The sequence below is a fragment of the Ptychodera flava genome, chromosome 15 (genome assembly GCF_041260155.1).
Source record: "Ptychodera flava strain L36383 chromosome 15, AS_Pfla_20210202, whole genome shotgun sequence".
Taxonomy (NCBI): Eukaryota; Metazoa; Hemichordata; class Enteropneusta; family Ptychoderidae; genus Ptychodera; species Ptychodera flava.
Genome location: NC_091942.1, coordinates 101,581 through 121,526, shown reverse-complemented (window position 1 = coordinate 121,526; position 19,946 = coordinate 101,581). Strand labels below are relative to the sequence as shown.

The 19,946-nt window shown below is 37.9% G+C and overlaps 1 protein-coding gene across 2 annotated transcripts; it reads right to left on the bottom strand.

Annotated features, from left to right (window-relative positions):
• Nucleotides 1–3,860: 3,860 nt before the first annotated feature.
• On the bottom strand, nucleotides 3,861–19,907 carry LOC139152323 (uncharacterized). 2 transcript variants are annotated; one of them, XM_070725465.1, is made up of 6 exons: nucleotides 19,831–19,907; nucleotides 19,476–19,517; nucleotides 9,510–9,570; nucleotides 7,496–7,769; nucleotides 4,610–4,714; nucleotides 3,861–4,249 (listed from the first exon to the last, which is right to left on the bottom strand). In XM_070725465.1, exons 1-6 carry the CDS (start codon nucleotides 19,880–19,882, stop codon nucleotides 4,091–4,093), a joined length of 693 nt encoding a protein of 230 aa, XP_070581566.1. In that variant the 5' UTR covers nucleotides 19,883–19,907; the 3' UTR covers nucleotides 3,861–4,090. The 2 variants fall into 2 exon arrangements, with proteins under 2 accessions (XP_070581566.1, XP_070581567.1); XM_070725466.1 differs by having other exon boundaries at nucleotides 7,496–7,766.
• Between the last annotated feature and the right edge of the window lie 39 nt (nucleotides 19,908–19,946).

Genomic DNA, 19,946 nt, shown 5'->3' with positions numbered 1-19,946 from the left:
ACCAAAGAAATGTCCTGCCTATGGGAAGAGATGTCATACTTGTCGCAAAAAGAACCACTTTGCTTAAAATGTGTAGGAGTTATAGCAATCATACCCGTCCGTAATTTAAAATCTAGACTCAATCAACATACAACATAGTCATTTCACATGTATAGAACAAGCAAAGAACAGCACAACACATCAACACAGAACGGACAATAAACAAAGTACCAGTATACATAAGGCCAAAATCGCAAAAGAAAGACATATGGACTTCTGGCAAACAGCCAAGAAGCGATGTCAGGTGCTTCGAAAGGGTAAGCACATCCCTCCCCACATATGGCACCCGCCACATATCATTCTGTAAGTCAAAATTAGTCGCAATGTTCACAATTTAGAGACAATTGTCACGGATGCCATTAGTGATCATTTTTCTTAGAGATGCATCATATTTTTCAACAAGCCCATGATACCTGCAAAAAAGCATTTGAATGTAGATACTAGCCTTTGTCTAGTTGAGCTCGACAAAAAGCCGTTCATACAATGCTGTATGACTGATCCAGTCAGGACCAGTGACTTCGAGATGGCAAGCGTTCTTACAGTTGGCAACATAGAAAAGACCAGATGAGCCTGGTTTGAAGGAGTTGAAGTTGCAGGTACACAATTAAACTTCAAGGTAGATACTGGTGATGAAACCAATCTAATCTCTTATGAAGCATGGAAGACAGTTGCTAGTCGACCAGAGCTGCAAACACTCAATGGAGGCAAGCTTCAACACAATGGCAGTGCAAAGGTCAGTGATATGCAAACAAAAGCAGAGATCTTTTTAACCAAGAAATGGAGTGACCCAATACTTGGTTTGCATACAGCTACAGGCTAAGGACTGATTCAGAGAGGTGAAAACTCGAGCTAACATGTAAACCGGATCTCGACAGAAAGCTACAAAAGCATCACTAAAGAGCAAATGAAACATGATTACAAATCAGTTTTGATGGTAAGCTTGGTAAATATCCTGGGCAGCACAGAATCACACTAACCAATGAAGCAGAACCGAAGATAAATGCTCCAAGGCGAATACCTCATAAAATCAGAGGGCAACTCAAACAAAAGCTTGCAGAGATGAAACAGCAAGATGCCATTGATGAAGTTGACCATCCCATAGACTCGGTAAACAGTATAGTGTGCACAGAAAAGAAAGATGGTAGTCTAAGGCTGTGTCTGGATCCAGACAATTGAACAAATACATAAAGCGTGAGCATGACATGATACCAACTCTCCAAGAAATAATTTCCAAACTAGGCAAGCCAAAGTTCTTCATTATTTTCGACCAGTCATGGGCTTTCTGGCAGATGGAACTTGATGAAGACTCAAGTGACCTGACCACATTTCAGACTCCCTGTGACAGATATCGATTTAAGGGCATGCCCTTTGGTATTTCCAGTGCTAGTGAAGTCCCGCAGAAAAAAAACTTCTAGGTATTTGGTGACATTGAAAATGTCAACATAATTGCTGATTACATGCTAGTAGCCACTGAGACGGAGCAAGAACATGACATAGCACTCACCAAAGTACTGAAGTGAACTCAGGAAAATTGTGTAAAGTTCAACTTTGGAAAGATAAAGTTCAAAAAGAACGAAGTGGTGTACCATGGCATGAAAATATCTGCAGATGGAATACAGCCTGATGAAAACAAAATCAGAGCCATAAAAGATATGCCTAAACCACAAAACAAACAGGAGTTGCAACAATTCCTAGGCATAATCAATTACCTGTCCGCCTTCATCCCACACAAAGCTCAGCTGACAGAGCCACTAAGACAGCCTGTAAAGGATGGAGTGCCATGGTCATGGGGGAAAACAACAAAAAAGAGCAGTGTCAAAGATAAAGGAAATCCTCAGTTACAACGTAGTGCTGAAGTTCTGTGGTGAGCACAAGCCCCTCACAATCCAAGCAGACGCCAGCCAGAGTGGCGTAGGGGCCTGCCTTCTTCAAGATGGCCGACCCATTTCATACACCTCTAGATCACTCAGTGAAACAGATCAGTGCTATGCTGAGATCGAAAAGGTGCTGCTGGCTGTTGTGTTTGCCACATAGAATTTTCATTACTACATCTGCGGCATCTAAGTAACAGTACACTCCGATTATCGGCCTCTAGAGGTAATCCAGAAGAAAGACTTACACAAAGTCTCTACCAGATTGCAGCTTATTCTGCTGAAACTGTTGAGATACAAACTCATCCTCATGTATAAACCAGGAAGTCAGATGCACATTGCTGACACGTTAAGCAGAGCTTACATCAGTGAGAAGCCACAACAGGATGAATCACTAGACATGCATTTGCACTCAGTGATGACACACTACCCAGCTTCTCAAAACAAAATTGATGAGTACAAAGCAACAACCAAGCAGGATGAGACATCACAACTCATCAAACAATACCTACAGAAAGGATTGCCTGCGACACACAAGCTATCACCCACACTACATCCATACTATGATCTTAGAGATGAAATATATGAAGAGGATGATCTTCTCTTCCTGTTTAACCGACTGATCATTCTAGAAGGAGAGCATCAGTTTGCACTTGAGAAACTGTATGCTTGACACTAAGGAGTGGAGAAATCAAAGAGTTTGGCTAGAGAGATAATGGGAAGGATATTGAAGACGCAATATCCAGTTGCAAAGTCTGTCAGGAATTCTAGCCTAGAAGCAGAAGAGAGCCTGTTCAACAGCATGACGTCCCTGAACGACCATGGCAAAAATTAGGTTCAGACATCTTCACATTTGCTGGAAAAGACTATATTATCCTCGTCGGTTACTTCTCCAAGTATCCAAAAATAGCTAGACTACACAGAAAAACAGCCAGCTCTGTGATCCAAGCAATGAATATCATCTTTGCTCACCATGGAATTCCAGAAACCATCATAGCTAACAACATGCCATTCATTGCAGTGAATTCAAAGAATTCTCGAAACGATTGGGTTTCCAACTGATTAGTTCTAGTCCCAGATACCCACAGAGCAATTAGAAATAATGAAAGTAGTACTACACTAAGATGGTTCTCTTGACATAAGAGGGCCAGCGATACCATGTTAAGGAAAGATGGGCGTCTGTTCACGGACATGTTATTTTGATTTTTAAACAGTTCTACTCCTCTTTATTTGATAGTCATGTAGTTCTTAAGATTTTGACTTATACTAAGTTTCCCAACTTTTTCATTTTCAGTCAAATTTTCAGTCTCTGTTTCATTACTTTGTGATATTTCTATATCTTGAATAACATGTTTTTTCAGATTAAAAATAATGAAAGTAGTACTACACTAAGATGGTTCTCTTGACATAAGAGGGCCAGCGATACCATGTTAAGGAAAGATGGGCGTCTGTTCACGGACATGTTATTTTGATTTTTAAACAGTTCTACTCCTCTTTATTTGATAGTCATGTAGTTCTTAAGATTTTGACTTATACTAAGTTTCCCAACTTTTTCATTTTCAGTCAAATTTTCAGTCTCTGTTTCATTACTTTGTGATATTTCTATATCTTGAATAACATGTTTTTTCAGATTAAAAATAATGAAAGTAGTACTACACTAAGATGGTTCTCTTGACATAAGAGGGCGAGCGATACCATGTTAAGGAAAGATGGGCGTCTGTTCACGGACGTGTTATTTTGATTTTAAACAGTTCTACTCCTCTTTATTTGGTAGTCATGTAGGTCTTAAGATTTTAACTTAAACTAAGTTTCCCAACTTTTTCATTTTCAGTCAAATTTTCAGTCTCTGTTTCATTACTTTGTGATATTTCTATATCTTGAATAACATGTTTTTTTCAGATGTAGTATATTCAGTTTACATTCCTCTGTGAAATAATACGTATCACACAATTTTGAGAAATATGACATTGTACAAGTTATTTATTCCGTAATGGTTTATAATTAAACCGAAAAACACACCACAAAGAAACTTGGCAGAATTAGGATCATGATACCATGTCAATAATCAGAATTTTCAAATATCGACAGTCTGGATCATTAAAGATCAACTTCTTTATCTATACTTCTTCCTCGAAATCACATCTTGATTGATTTTTGTGAAACACACAGACCGGTACTATTTAAACAAGATCTTTGTACACAAAGTAGAAATAGCAGAGAAGTCTGGGATCATTGTTGCTTTCAGTGTAGTAGCAATACTCATAGGACACTTCACGGTTTATAAAGGCTGGCTCTGGTGGCCAGAAGCGTATGTCCTTGTTAATTGGTTCTGGGCATTCCTGTAATGAGAAAAACGAGAATAATATTAAATTTATAGCACATAACCGACTATTCAAATGAATTTGTGTATATGCTGTACATTGATATTAAGTTAGAAGTCCACGTTTTTCAATAATCTTAAAACTTGATAATCCTTTGAAAGAAATGTCACCCAGGGGTAATGAACGTTGAATATAGATACATCAATGAATTCAAACCATAAGCAAACAAGAACACCTAAACATAAAGTATAACGAAGACATCCATTTAAACATAGCTAACGGTAAAACGAAATGTCTTATTTTGCTAACAGTAGAGTGATTACATACTAACGTCTTCAAAGAAGCAAATGTGATAAGTGAGGAAAAATGAATTCTTACTGTCTTCAAATCCAATTCATGACATCTGTATATAATCCAGTTATTTGAGAAGATATCTGCTTTACATATCCCACATTCTTTCACTGGATATCCAGTCTTCTCACCCTGTACCAAATAAAAAGAGCAATGCACTTAAAGTCAGCTCATGCGTTCACATGCAAACTAGTGTGTTTGTGAGTGGACATATCTAGATGACAAAGGGCCATTTTCTTTCAGTATAGATACAAAAGAATGTTTTCACTATACAAATAGTAAACCATGTATTCACCAAGTGAAGTTGCTATCTGTATAGCTGGTACACATACCGTATTTACGGCAAGTAAACAGTGTATTCCCTTCTGTTCACCAACAATCTAAAATGTAGCTTAAAGCGTTTAATTTTGAAAAATTACTGGTGAAGACAGAATTCAGATTAGTCCCGGGTGCGTGTTTTATTGTATTTTATTATTTTATTAAACCTTGCTTAACGAGGGTAGCCTGGTAAGCTTCAGTAAAGATGCTTATCTTCCCCTGGGCCCTCAGGTGAACATACAAACTGATACAAAGCAGAACAACATGAAACATGACAAACAAAGCTAGCACAATACAATGCGCAGAAAAAAGTGGCCAGGAGTGAACCTGCACACAAGAGAAAATATATGCACAATCACACTAGATGACAAAAACAATTTGACAAGAAGACTGAAACTCATAAACACTAAAATTATCCCCTATAAGCTTTAAGGTAAGCAGTTTTAAAACTGTTCAATGAGTTACTAGATCTTATATTTAAATCGACATTATTCCACTGATTGGCACTATTTACAGTAAATCCTTTTCGATAAAAATCCTATTTGTTGCAGGAACCACTAACAATTTTTGCATCTCAGATCTTGTAATTCTTTTATGATCAATTTCGGTATAAAGACTTGTCATATATTGCGATGCAAGATTATTTAAACATTTAAAAACCATACAAACATTCTTATAAACTATTCTATCTGGTAATGGCATTATATGCATTGTTTTAAATAAATGCTCGATTGAATCATTATACCTTGCATCACACATCACTCTGATGTCACGTTTCTGAATCTAATGCAACCCTTTCACAAACGGTGATGCTTCCCAAAAATGACAACAGTAATCCAAGTGTGGTAAAATATAGCTATTATAAAGACGTTTTCTTATATTCAAAGGTAAAAACCGTCTTAATCTCTTGAGCAAAGCAATACTACTATTTACTTTTTTAAAAATCTTGTCACAGTGCTGCTTCCATGAAAGATTTTCATCGTCAAGCGTACCAAGAATCTTTACACAGTGTACTGCTTTCAATTCCGTTTCACCCAGATTACAGTCTAAAGTTTGTTTATTCAAATGTCTACGTTTTTGTTGCGTTGTTACAATCATTGTCTTTGTCTTGTAACAATTGATGGCCATTCTATTATTCTTACACCAATTATGAACATTATTTAAGTCAGAGTTCAAAGTTGTCTCAATTTCTTGAATACATTTTGCACTGGTAGTTATGGTTGAATCAGCTGCGTACATGTCAATGTTATTGTCAATATAAAGTGGCAAATCATTTATGTAAATGATAAAAAGTAAAGGCCCAAGTATACTACCTTGCGGAACGCCAGTCAAAATATGTTGCTTTCTAGAGTAAAATGCATGCGATTTTGCAGGTAAGCTTTAAATCACCGAAGAGATGTACCATCGCACCTGTCAATTGATAATTTTCTAACAATACACGATGATCAACCAGATCAAAAGCCTTCTTAAGATCGAAAAACACTACTCCATAATATTTCCATTCTCCATAGCTTTTAGCCACATGGTGCTAAGTTTAATCAAGGCTGTTTCGCACTATGATGCTCTCTAAATCCTGATAGAGAATTGTTCAATAGCGGCTTGATATGCTTGTACAACTGAATGTGCAAATGCTTTTCAATAATTTTGGAGACAATTGGTAGTATCGAAACTGGTCTGTAATTACGAGGTCTTGTTTTGAACCAGAGTTGAGCAAGGGAACAACTCGGGCTACTTTCCATTGATCAGGAAATATACCAGATTTACACTAAGCTTGAACATTTTGCATAGTGAGGTAGCAATGATAGTAGCAGATAATTTAAGCATTTTGGCACTCAGATTGTCTAATCCAGTCGCCTTGTCCTTGCATAATTCCTTCAAACACCAAGTTACAAATTATGGTTTCATATATGTTATTTTAAATTTATTTACTTGATGACAGTGTTGATGTACATGGTGTTTTAACTTCATATGTTTATCATCAATACATTGATTATTTATATTATCAGAAGAGACATAATTCTTTGAAACATTTACAAAAAAGTCATTAAATGCACTTTCAATGGGCTCAGGGTCAGTAAATTCTGTGTTGTTTACTTTTAATATGGTTGACTGCGAAGAACTTTTTACACCTGTTAACTCTCCTAAATGCGTCCAAAGCTTATCAGTGTTGTGTTTGTGCATTTGATAGACATTTTAAAAAATTAGAACAAAATTTAAAAAAAAATCCAATATTGAGTAATTTTCTTTAATGCTCATTATCCATTGGAAACGTTAAAACTGAGAGGTGCCAAGAGAAAAGTCCATTATAAAAGATTGTGTAAGTACCAGAAATAATTTAAGGACAGCTTGTACATTGCAAGATACGTGCTCATGTGTGAAATTAATTATCGAGCTCCATTAGAACATTTCGGCCACTCAATTGTAATTCCTTTTTAGACATAGTATTGGTTGTTCTACTTAATCACAATTGTATTTATTTTCCAAAACATGAGGACATTTTGGCCCACCCTAACTTCAATAATCTGTGTTTGCCTTTATTACGTTTACCAAAAGAAACGCCAGATTTTAATTGTTCAATGAAAGCATTTGTTTTACCTGTTCAATACCAGGATTGTTGTCCAGGACACCTTTCTGTATGGCAAACATCAGTGATGACTTTGTGTCACCTAGGAACCCCGTTGTTGCGAAGTACACGGTGAAGTTTTTCACAGCAGTCAGTTGTTCAGTTTCTACAAGTCTGTCTTTGATGTTTGTAGGACAAGGTACTCCATTGGTGAAAAACTCGTTGTTCAATCCTACGTCGAAATATTTTGTCATAAACAAAATACACTCTTCTGGTTTCGAATTCAGCACTCGGCGTGTTGTACTGCTGAAACGAGACAACAAGAAGCCATCACAGCATAGCTCTATATAAGGAACTTTTCAGTTATTATGACCGAGGGTGGGCCAGCGAAATCCTCCTGTGCATTAGTCAAAATAAGTGAACCTCTACCCATTGCACCAAAAAATTAATGAACCCCTCTTTTGAGATGACAAAAAATTCATTTCCGACCCCCCATTGCTTGAGTAAAGCTGCTTTCAAAAATACCTCTGCGGAGGGGCGATCGAATCCAACAAATGTTCAAGTATTTTTTCAAATGCCCTCTCTAACAAACTCACAGTGTATCCAATTACCCCCTGACTTGCTATAATTTTGAAATTTCCTCAAAGGGATTGGACAAAAATTACAGGTGGGTGACAATTTTTGCGCAAGCATTTTTGAAGGGTCTAATGAAATTACACGCATGCGTTTTGAAGGGAGTCATCATTTTCTGCGCAACCATTAGAAGGCAAAATGTGGCTGATATACCTGGCAGTGCTTCATCCTAAAATATGAAATCCTTTCAATAAATACGATGGTTTCAACTGAGACTCGAACCCACAATATTAATTATGTTTGATAATGCATGTCAATCTACTCTGCTTGAAGTGGCATGTAAAAAGTGCATAAGTATACACAAAATTTGATTTTTTTATTTCATTGATAATGTTGATTCACTATGCATCGCAGTATGTATAATATTTTTTCAACGTAAACCTAGCAATATATGGCCATTTATAGATGTTTCTTAAATGATAAATGGACTTGATTGGAATAGGGTGGTTACAAGTGCATATATGGAATTGCACTGAAAATGTTGATTCACTATACATGGTTGTCCATGAGGAAACTGTGAATAATATTTTCCGAGTAGGCCTACAACACTAACTAAATCTGTGCAATTATAGAAGCTTGATTATTGCTATTAATGTTCTTGATTAGACTCAGGTGGTTGAAAGTGCAAATGTGTACAGGAAATTTGATTTTATATGATAATATTGGTGCGAACTGTAACAAATATTGTAACTTTTGTCCTGTATTGAACGCAGTGGGCGATGTGCAGTTTGCTTTGTGTCCCGTAAAATGTCCTGTAAATTGTCTAGTTGCCTGTGATCTCGGCAGATCTCGCGTGGTTTTGAAAATGGTCTACTTTAGTCACATTTACACTTTAGATGGTAATTCTCATTATGATATGCTTGGTATGAATCCAGCCTCCTGATAGGCTGAACGCAGGTTTTATATTCTGAACTAGAAGACCCAAGAAAACCGAGGCCTTAGAGGGTGAATAATTACAAAAATAACCAAAATGGAACAAGTTGAAAAGAAAATAGAACATAATTCTTGAATTGCTGGTTGTGGAATGAAGTCGCGCGCATTTAGAGATTCAAGACCGAGATTGAACGCGCAGCGTACGTGTTCCAGAACAGTAAACAATGAGACATGATTTATTTAACTCGTTTACAAGAACCATATTTTCAACTTTTATTAAACTTTAACATATTGTTATGAGTCTATAACTGTTCGCTCGGGTATTTGGTGCGTAAATAAGACCTCTCAGAGGAAAATTAGCATATTTGGGTGAAACAATAACCTCGCCTCGGTGATTATTTCCCGCCATATATGCTAATTTTCCTCTTAGAGGTCTATATCCGCTCGCTGTTATAACCTCTAACTGTGTGTTTTCAGGTTATTATACATGTGCATGTACAATGTATGCATATGTAAGTGCAACAGCAGTGTTTGACCAACCTGTCCTTTGAACCATGTGGACAATTTTGATTTACTTCTTCATACTTGCTGCTTGGTTTGTCTGTTGGTTAGAAATTCAAACAAAATTTATTGTAAGTCCTTAATTTTAAACCTCAATTAATTTATTTATGTATTATGTGACACAACCATCTGCTTGCGAAACTCTACTATTGTAGCTCTATGCATTCAATTGTAGATGCCTAAGTGGTCCATATAACCTATGGGCAATATGTCATCTAAGGTTTTTTCAGGTCGTGAATGAAGCGATATCCCACCATTTTGTCCAGTTCACATCATTTTATGCTAATCCAGTATCACTGCCTATGGCGTGCAAATTTGATCCGAGATGTCGAACATGCATACATTACAGTGGAATTGAAAGTTCGTGATTCAGTAAAATTTGTCGACCATTTGTTTTAGCGTCAACCCTTCCCAGCTTTGTATAGCAAGTCGCAAGATGGTGTATTCCAAGAACCTTAATACTAAGCAAATAATGAACTATACATGTTTTGAAAGAAGACTGACTGACTGGAGCGAACAAGAAATGCGCGAACCCCATTTGGGATAAAAGCCACAACCAGATACAATTCTTTTTTTCCTTAACCGTTGAGCAGTCTGATGTCGCCCTAAGGTTTGTGATTGACTGGTTTGTTTGTGCAAAACAACTCCCTTGACAAGACCAGGTTTTTGTTTTCTGGGTCTTGCTTTGGATGTTTTCGTGTCCTTGCATTTTCAAAGTATTGGTTCTTTGTCGGATTCAAATCCCTGTTCTATTGTTATTATATCTGTTCCTTAAATTTGGTTAAAAAGCTTACTACCAAACTGTTGAATCCTCATAAACTTTTATCATATTGATTCACTGCCATTTTATTGCTGATAACGCAATCCAGAGAAGGCAAGTGATTGATCAAAATATTTTATCTTTATTTATTTATTTTATTCATCCACGGCAAATATACAAAGTACAGATGCAAAGGATAGGATGACTGAAACAGGTGTGAATGACCTATACAAAGTCAATCCCCAAAATGAAATGAAATATATACAAGTGAAAAATAGCATTTGATAATTTCAATTTTTGATAATTTCAATATACACATCTACCTTTGATCGACCCATGTTAAGTCAGTGTGCCATGTTATTCCGATTAAAGTTTAGTTTCTTCATGAACTTTGCACTTATGTACAAGTCTGTTGATGTATGACAAACAGATTGATTCTGCAACATCGCTGCAATTTAAAAAATCTTTGAAAGATGAATGCAAAAAAAAATGCCAGGATTCACAATGGAAAAATAATAATATCCAGTGGAACATGTAGGAAAAAAAATAATGCCCCCAAAAATATTGGCTTGTACATGAAGCAGTTATGTTAATGACATGAGATACCACTCAAATGATTGACAACGGTTCCTTAGAGTGACCATCAAAACTTGTGGAAAATTCACAAGTATACAATGAAATGCCACTCAAGATTAACTGACTAGGCACTGAGCAAGCACAGCGTTTGTTGTAGTCAACAAGCAAGCAGAGATAGCATTTGGTTGCTCGGTGAATTTTCACGATGTTTGTCACCCTAGGGGTTGACGTCAATAGATCAGTGCCTGTTAAATAAATTAATTCTTTAATATTGCTCCACCCCCTTGTAACTACATTGTTGAATATTAATCAGTGTTTCCCATTATTTCCCTATTGTGACAACTCCATTCAAACTTTAAACATAACCAGGATAGAATATTACACTATCACACATATATGATATTGATATATGATATATAACCACAATATTATAATAAAAACACACTTATTTCTGTTCATTTGTCAGTTTACTCCGGGTTTCGATCACAGAGTATCTCATTCACGAGCAAGTCGGAGTCTTTCTTTATCTCAAAGCATGAAATCTGGCGAATTAAGCTTACTAGAAGGTAGATTTACTGCAACCGAGACAAATGATAATAATTTGACATCATTCTTTCTCCCAGAAAGGCTTGGCGTCAAACCTTAAAAAAGGTGTCTCAAATATATATAGAATATAAAAAAATAGATTCACACAAATTACACTGTGTTGCGGGGCACGGACGCGACGAGGCCGTTACTCGCGACACTGCTTGCAGTTAATAAACTAGTTCTTGATGCAACACTGTACACCAATGGTGGGCTCCATTTTCTCACTATGTTACAAAACCGTACACCTGTGGTCGCCGCATTGCTTTACACCGTTCCGAACCCGTGCCCTCGACACATCACTATATTACATGGTTCCTGATGCCACATCGTATATAGCCATGGCTGGTCCGTCCTTTTTAGATATTACATATCTATCATTCCTCGCCCAAAAATCGCAAAATTCTCTCAACATGATATATATTAATACTCAGAGTTTCCCGTGAAATCAGGTCACTACGGAAGAAGTATGAATCTCAATTCACCACAAGAATCAATAATTTCCCCTAGATTTTACTGTTAATTAAAGAATGTTAATGCATGAGTGTAGATAGCCATTGGAATTCTCAACTCGTATGATGTCCTTATACAACTCATGTCATTCGTCTACTTCTGTCACGTGGTCGCGTCATTCAAAGACCTCCGACAAAGACCCCAGGGCTGTTATAGCATATTTTTCGTATAGCACGGTTGTCGTCATGTTTAACGCGTGGAAATCAACTCAATGGCAAAAAATGTTTCTGGTCAATGCACATATCTATTTAAAGCATTGGTCCTTTTCAGTCTTTGTGTAACAGAGGTCAACTTGACGACAAGTCACAAGATGGAAATATATGAAAATACAATGTCCATCAATGCTGCGGGGAGAGCAATTTTCAAGACAGATGAACATTAACTATTAGCTATATGACAGTGGAAAGACTGACGGGTGTTGTCGCCCCCTTGTTTAGAAAACAGTCCAGAAACACATTTTTGCCTTCGTTTATCTTCTACCCGAGTCTACTGTTAAAAACATCTATTTAAAAACATCTATTTGGGGAAGAACTGAATCAGCAATTATCCTCGTCTCTATTTTATTTTACCGTACTCTTCCATGCACAAACACCAATATTTAAACGCAATGTTTGGCATTTTTCCTCATCTGAAATATAAATGGATGTCTTAGATTTAATTTTTCCCCAATCCGTAAATCAATCCGAGACAGACTGTGGCCAGTCGATGTTTCAATTCTGGCATTCAATTCAGAAAAAAATGAAACTGCTGAAATATAAATGGATGTCTTGGATTTAATTTTTCCCCAATCCGTAAATCAATCCGAGACAGACTGTTGCCTGTCGACGTTTCAATTCTGGCATTCAATTCAGAAAAAAAATGAAAGTGGGCTCATTGTCAATTTTCAACATTTTTGTGGTTTAGGCCTACATGAAGCACTTTTTTGGACTTAACGGAAACGGCCAAAATGACAAAATCTTGAGGAAAATAGAGATAGAGTTTTTTTTAGCAGATATTGACAATTAGTATTAGTTTGAAGATATTATATTAATGCCTTGAAACGCAAAATAGAAATTACAAATTACTCACACCTTATACCCAAGATCTTATTTTAATTTAGGCGTGGACTACAGAGGGATGCCCTTTAATTTTTTCAACTGGCTGTCGGTCACAGGAGGGGTGTAGTTTCAGCTTAAGTACTATGCCAAGAGTATTTTAAAATTAATACATTAAGCAAATGTAATGCGGAACAAGACTGCAATGATCGTCATGTTTATTCTTCTACTGTACCATGTATTGTAGGAATGAAATCTTAGGGACGTAAACTACTTTCTGATCAGGACGCTCATCACTTAAAGCTCCAGTAACTGCCATTTTAGATGAGTTTTTTTTTCACTATTTGTGCTGTTCGTCACTTCCAAATTCTTGTTCTACCCCCCCCCCCCCAAACCACGTTGAAACAATCTAGTTACCTTGTCAAGATAGCGCCCATGGGTGTAAGATGCACTGTTATTGTTGACATTTGAATTGTAGTCCGGACTACAATTCCCTTGTCAACAATAACAATGCAGTTTACACCGAGTTGACAAGCTGAATCCTGTGTATTTTACCATGCCTTAGGGAGTAGAACAAGGATCTTTAATTGACACACACAACAAAAAATGGTGAAAAACCATCCGAAAAGGCACTGCGGCGACGGCTTCCTTTCTACTAAGGTTTGCACTGACCTCGCTCAGCCGTCGGTCCACGCGAACATCTGGTTTTTATCAATAACCAGACGATCTGTTCTCTCGAGAACGTTAAACTGAAATATTGGACAAAGTGAGAAAATGCCTCAATGTGTAGCAACCTGGGGTGTTCGTTATTTACATATGAAAGAAAAAATGCATTTCATGAATTTATTATCTGAATAAAATCATGAAATACATATGAAATATGAAGTGAGAGTGAATGTTATTTGTCATCGGCGGTGTTTACTGTTTCTCTGCCTGGAAAACATGCGTCCGTTCGTGTGACCTCAAAGTGTTTACACTGTACGCAAACATTAGAAATCTTAGTCGGCACATCTGTTGCCGCTGACGTCAAACATGGGTTCGTAAAGCTCATCTCTTTCTCTCGCTTGTATATTACAGGCAGTGAGAAACCACGATGCAACAAGAAATAGAGCGTAGACAGATATACTACAAAACTGGTAATTTCGATCTTTTACCGGAGTTCATTGGTCCAGAGCCGGGGCTTATCAACCCGCTGCCAGACGATGCTTCAGAAGTCGAATGGTTTTTTGCAAATATTCGACGACGATCTGATAAGAGTCATTACCCGATGCATTAATCGTTATGCTAGACAGAAGAGAAGGGCAAATGCGAGGGAACATTAAAAGATCGGCCTGGACACCGACGACGGTTTTCGAAATGAGAGCATTCATTGGAGTGATGGTGCTATTCGGAATTTGCTAGCAGCCTGAAATCCAGCTGTATTGGTCGGACCATGTTTGCTTCGGTCTTTATTTCGTCAAGAGAACTTTTTCCCGTGATTGTTTCAAGCTACTGATGCGATATTTATACTACAGCACACGGCCGTACTGTGCTCGTAACACAGCCATGTTCACAGTCGCTCGAGAGCTATTCAGCTCTGAGACTATTCGCCCCATAGACGAGTATACAGAAGCGAGAAATACCCCAAGTCAGGAAATGAAATGGCTATTTCGTATAGGGATTGTACCACCATGTCATCTTCGACGTTCGATTTTACCGTGAAAAGTAGCAAGTTCATCTATCATGTAACCGTCGATGGTTCCCTATCATTCTGAAAATTCATACCTGGTACTTAATTTGCTTCAAAAACGCTCGTTTCGTGTGATTTTCGGCCGAATTCGACGGACACATCGCCAAAACATAAGCGCGAGCAATATTCCGGTCACCTCACAGTGAACGTTGGGCATCTTCACTGTACTGACGTCAGCGCCGCGTACCCATGAGGGGTGACTGGAAGGTTGTTCATGCCTTATGTTTTGGCGACGTGTCTTCTGAACTGGGCCGAAAATCACACGAAAATTCATACCTGATACTTCATCTGCTTACAAAATGCTCATTTCCTGTGATTTTTAGGCCGAGTTCGAGAGACACCTGGCCAAAACATAAGCGTGAGCAACATTCCAGTCATCCCTCATGGTAGGCGGCGCCAACGTCAGTAAAGTGGAGGTACCAAGAGGTGACCGGAATGTTGCTCACCCCAGGTTTTGGCGAGGTGTCCGTCGAATTCGGCCGAAAATCACACGAAACAAGCGTTTTTGAATCAGATAAAGTATCAGGTATGAACTTTTAGAATGATAGGGAACGATCGACGGTTGCATGATAGATGAACTTGCTAATTTTCACAGTGAAATCGGACACGGAATGTTACATGGCGCGGTTTTTATAGCCATTCTGTTTCCTGACTTGGGGTATTTCTCGCTTCTGTATACTCGTCTATGGGCGAATAGTCCCAGAGCTGAATAGCTGTCGAGCGACTGTGCCATGTTACATAGGGAGGCCCATGACGAAATTTTGAAATCTGACAAAATGCAAAGTTTGACACTAATAAAAAAGAAGCTACACACTTATTTGCCATCATTATTTCATTTTCCGATGTAAGTTAATACATTGAAATTATACAGAAGAAATTAGACACATACGACTTCGGAAAGTGTCAAAAAAATGCGGCCAAATCTTGCAATGATGATGCCATGTATACAGCCCACAAAAATAAGTGAGAAACGGAATAGAATATTGTGAGTACGAAATGTCATTGATTGAGTGAATGCAAACAGCAGAATGCACCAAAGCCCAATGTGAACTGGCAATCCATGAAGGAGTCATCCCCTGCCGGGGCCGCACAAAAAATGTTGTCTACAATCCAGCAAAACCGCACAAATATGGAATGAGAGTTTACACTCTCAGTGAGTCAGCCACGGATCACGTTTTCAACGAAGAAGTCCGTCAAGCTGTCGCTGATAACTGTCATCACCCGCTTGATCCCGATATGCTGCAGACGACCCCCGAGTTTTCAGGGGAAACAGACCAGGGCAAGTTGTTTCCCGGCTGATTCGACCTTACTATGAGTTAGGACATCATGTCATTATGGACTCATATTACACTTCTGCCCGTTGTTTGACCATCTCTACGTGCATAATATTGCTGCCAAGGGAACTTGAAAGATGTACACCTTAGGTTTACCCAATGAAATAAAAATTGCCAGAAACTATGATCCACAAGTCGTACCTCCTGATGCTGACGACGAAGAGCGATGGCCACGTGGTAGTTTCTCGGTATTTCAGAAGACGCAATGACAGTTTGTGCTTGGAAAGACACACAAATGCAGAAATGAACGAATCGAGCGTTAGTGAGGCGTCGATGTAAAGATAAAAGAACCGGTGCTTTTGAACGAATTGAAGTTATATGCCCGAACGTTGCCGTAATGTACAATCAGTGCTTCAGAGGTGTTGATTTGACTGATCAACAGCTGGCTTACTACACGCCAGGTCAATCATCGCCACGGTGGCACAGAGTTGTGTTTTACCTCGAGCTTAACAAGGCACTCATGAACGCTTTCCACAACATGGCATCAGTTCATGGATACGGTCAAAGTGGATCGAGATACAGACGTCAGCTCATGTTTTGCGCCCAAGTGGCAAACAGCTGATCGGTAATTTCTCATCACGGCAACGTCCCCCAAGAGCAACTAATCTGACGGCACCACGTCTCATTCCTACCAATGTGGAATGAGTTGGTCATCGAATGGGTCGCAATCCGGACGGAAGACGTAGTTGCGTGATGTGTCGACGTGCAGGACGGATAGTAGGCCATGGAACTCGTCCCAATCGTGTTCATGAGACAATCAGCTGTTGCCTCACCTGCCTGTTACCGCTGTGTCATCCACGGTACAGACAAGCGTGCTGGCGAGAGCACAATGTGTGAATGCCGTTTGCAGAGGACCGCAGAACTTGACTATGCAGGGTCTGAACGTTAGTTGGTATCACAAACCTTTATTACACAGTTGAAATGGAAATAAAAAAACATTCACTCGCAAACTATCGGTGAGTACGATGTACTTTTGTGTATGGTTGTGTGAAGTGAATGATTGAGTCTAACACGTTTGCGTTCGAGGTAATGATTGAGTTACAACGATGATTGCATCGGACGATCGCTAGACAAGGTCACAGCCAGAGCAGTTCCTGTTTTGGCAGAAAGCGAGTCGGTGTGCGATGAAAAATGCATCTGAGTAGCTAACAGTCAATTTTATCTCTCAAATGCGTAATAAAAATATTTTTTATTATGCAAATAGTATTCGACATTTACATACGGGTCCCTAGGCTGTACGAACCTCGAATACATCAACACAGTAAAGATCGCATGTCAGCTCAGGGTAGTTCTGAATACAACTGCTCAAACTGACAGCTTCCGACCGACAAACATAGACTAGTGATGATTGGACTTGTGGGAACCAGTCGCCTCAATGTTTTAAGGGCCCTCGCCGACAGTTTTTCTCTCGTCTTTGTGTAGGAGAGATTTACTCGGCGACTTCGAAAATGATATAAGCCACAAGATGGATAGACACCGAGATACCAAGATACGGGAAATGTTCAACATTAAGGATGTGCGCGCAGCAAACGAACAGATTATTCACCTGATACAATAGGAATACATGGAATTTGATAGAAAGCTTGGTTCTATTATTTTATTTGATGGATAGCCTGTTAAAAGGAATTAACTTCAACGAACTGAAACATTAATATGCCATCGTGCTCAATTTTGATATAAACTTCAATAAAGTTTTTTCTTCCATTGGAAAACCATTCATAAAATAAAAATGCTGACTCACTATACTTTTGATTATCGGCTAAATTCATGGTCGTATATTCCAATAACTAGCACGGTGACAACCATGTTCTATTGTGGATTTTGGTAATGGTTTAAAGGAGATTATAAACATCCATGTTAAAAAAAAACGAAGTTCTTCTACTCTTACCGATAGCACATCCTCTCTGTCTCTTACTCACGATACAATTACAGAAACTACCATCCACATCACTAAGGGACTGGTCAGTTTCTTCGGCTGGGGGGGGGGTGGATTATTTTTTGCCGACGTGAAAAAGTGGCTGACCGCCCCCCCTTTCCAACTTTCGAAAACAGGCTGAACCCCCTATTCCAGCTTTCCAAAACAGGGTGATCCCCCCCGCGACAAAGGTAAAACAGAAGGTGGAATATAAATTGAATAATTCAGTGTATATATATATATATATATATATATATATATATATATATATATATATATATATATATATATATATATATATATATAATTTAAAGATTTAGTCAGTCTGTGTTTTAATGAAATTGTTGTCATGTCAGTTGTAAGATAGGAACTTAACAGGGTCAATTCTAAAGTTTGAATACAGTATTTTGAATGAGCTGTGAATGTACTCCACTCAAGCTTTTTATGCATAAAGCAGATGTCCAGAACTGTTGTAAGAAAAATGTGATTGTGAAATATAAGAGCATGTTGCTTTCTAACACTGCATTCTCATAGAGGATACAGAAAAGTATCAGGCACTTGGCATGCATTTCATACGAACTGTAGATTTCATAATGATCATTACAGTTTGCAAAACAGACTATCAATTTACAGACATCAAGATACATCTCACATTATATCTCTGATATATTAATTTACTGCGCCCGAAGGGCGTGCCGAAAAATATTAAACATCCAGATATCTCCAATATATATACATATCTGATACATAAAAGTCATGTAGCTGAAGGTCATGCTGAAAAATGTTGTTTGATATTTTAAAGATATGCGCCCGAAGGGCGCGCCGAAATATTTTAAACATACAAGTATATATATATATATATATATATATATATATATATATATATATATATATATATATTAAAGTTTTGCACTAGGGCGGGGCTCTGAAAAATGTCTTACTACTATTAAACTTATGCGCCCGAAGGGCGCGCTGGAAAATGCAACTAAATGATGAAATTTGTGGCTGGCACAATGCATTTTCGCAAGTATTAGCCATCTCGAAATTCAAAAACACACTGACCCCCCCCCCCTTTTTGGCATTTCAAAACATGGTGACCCCCTTACCGCCAAAGTAATAAACAGGGTGACCCCCCATGAATCCACCGCCTCCCCCAGGCCAAAGAAACTGACCAGTCCCTAATTGTACACTTATGTTTGGCTTCATTCGAAATTAAAACTAGAACTCGTGGATATTTGGAGAAAACGATCACACATACCCCTCTAAAACAAATGGTGAAGACAGAATTTGATTCACCAGTTTGTGATTTTCTGTTTTCTTCCAGTTAAAAGTTAGTTATTGATATTATATCTATCTATCATTGACAATAGAATGCAACAATATTCCTTTTCATAAGCATACTCATAAACATAAATAAGTAACATTTCGTTACCAACTATTTTTTTGCACAAAACAAACATCACCATATAAAATGTCGAATATTGATTTTTTTATCTTACCTTGGCAGTCTGTGTTTGCGCGTACATTGAACAGTAGACACACTGAAATATAATGGAGAAAGCGATTTTAAAATGATAAACAACGAAAAAAAGCAAATGACTGACCCTAAATCGGCACAGTTATTGTGAGAAATACATAACAACAGCTATATATATATATATATATATATATATATATATATATATATATATATATATATATATATATATATATATGTGTGTGTGTGTGTGTGTGTGTGTGTGTGTGTATAACCAACAAGATGGTAAGTGGTTGATTTTCTAAGAAAAATTAATGTACACTGGTTCGATAATTGGTCGAGAAATGGATAATTTCAGAAAAATGAAATATACGCACAATGTATTACTGTTACAACTATCGCAAAGGTAGAAATATAACGGGCTGTCATGGTTGATGGGTGATTTCGACTAAACAGATAGCGACTTCAGTGTTTGATCATTGGGAACGAGGGG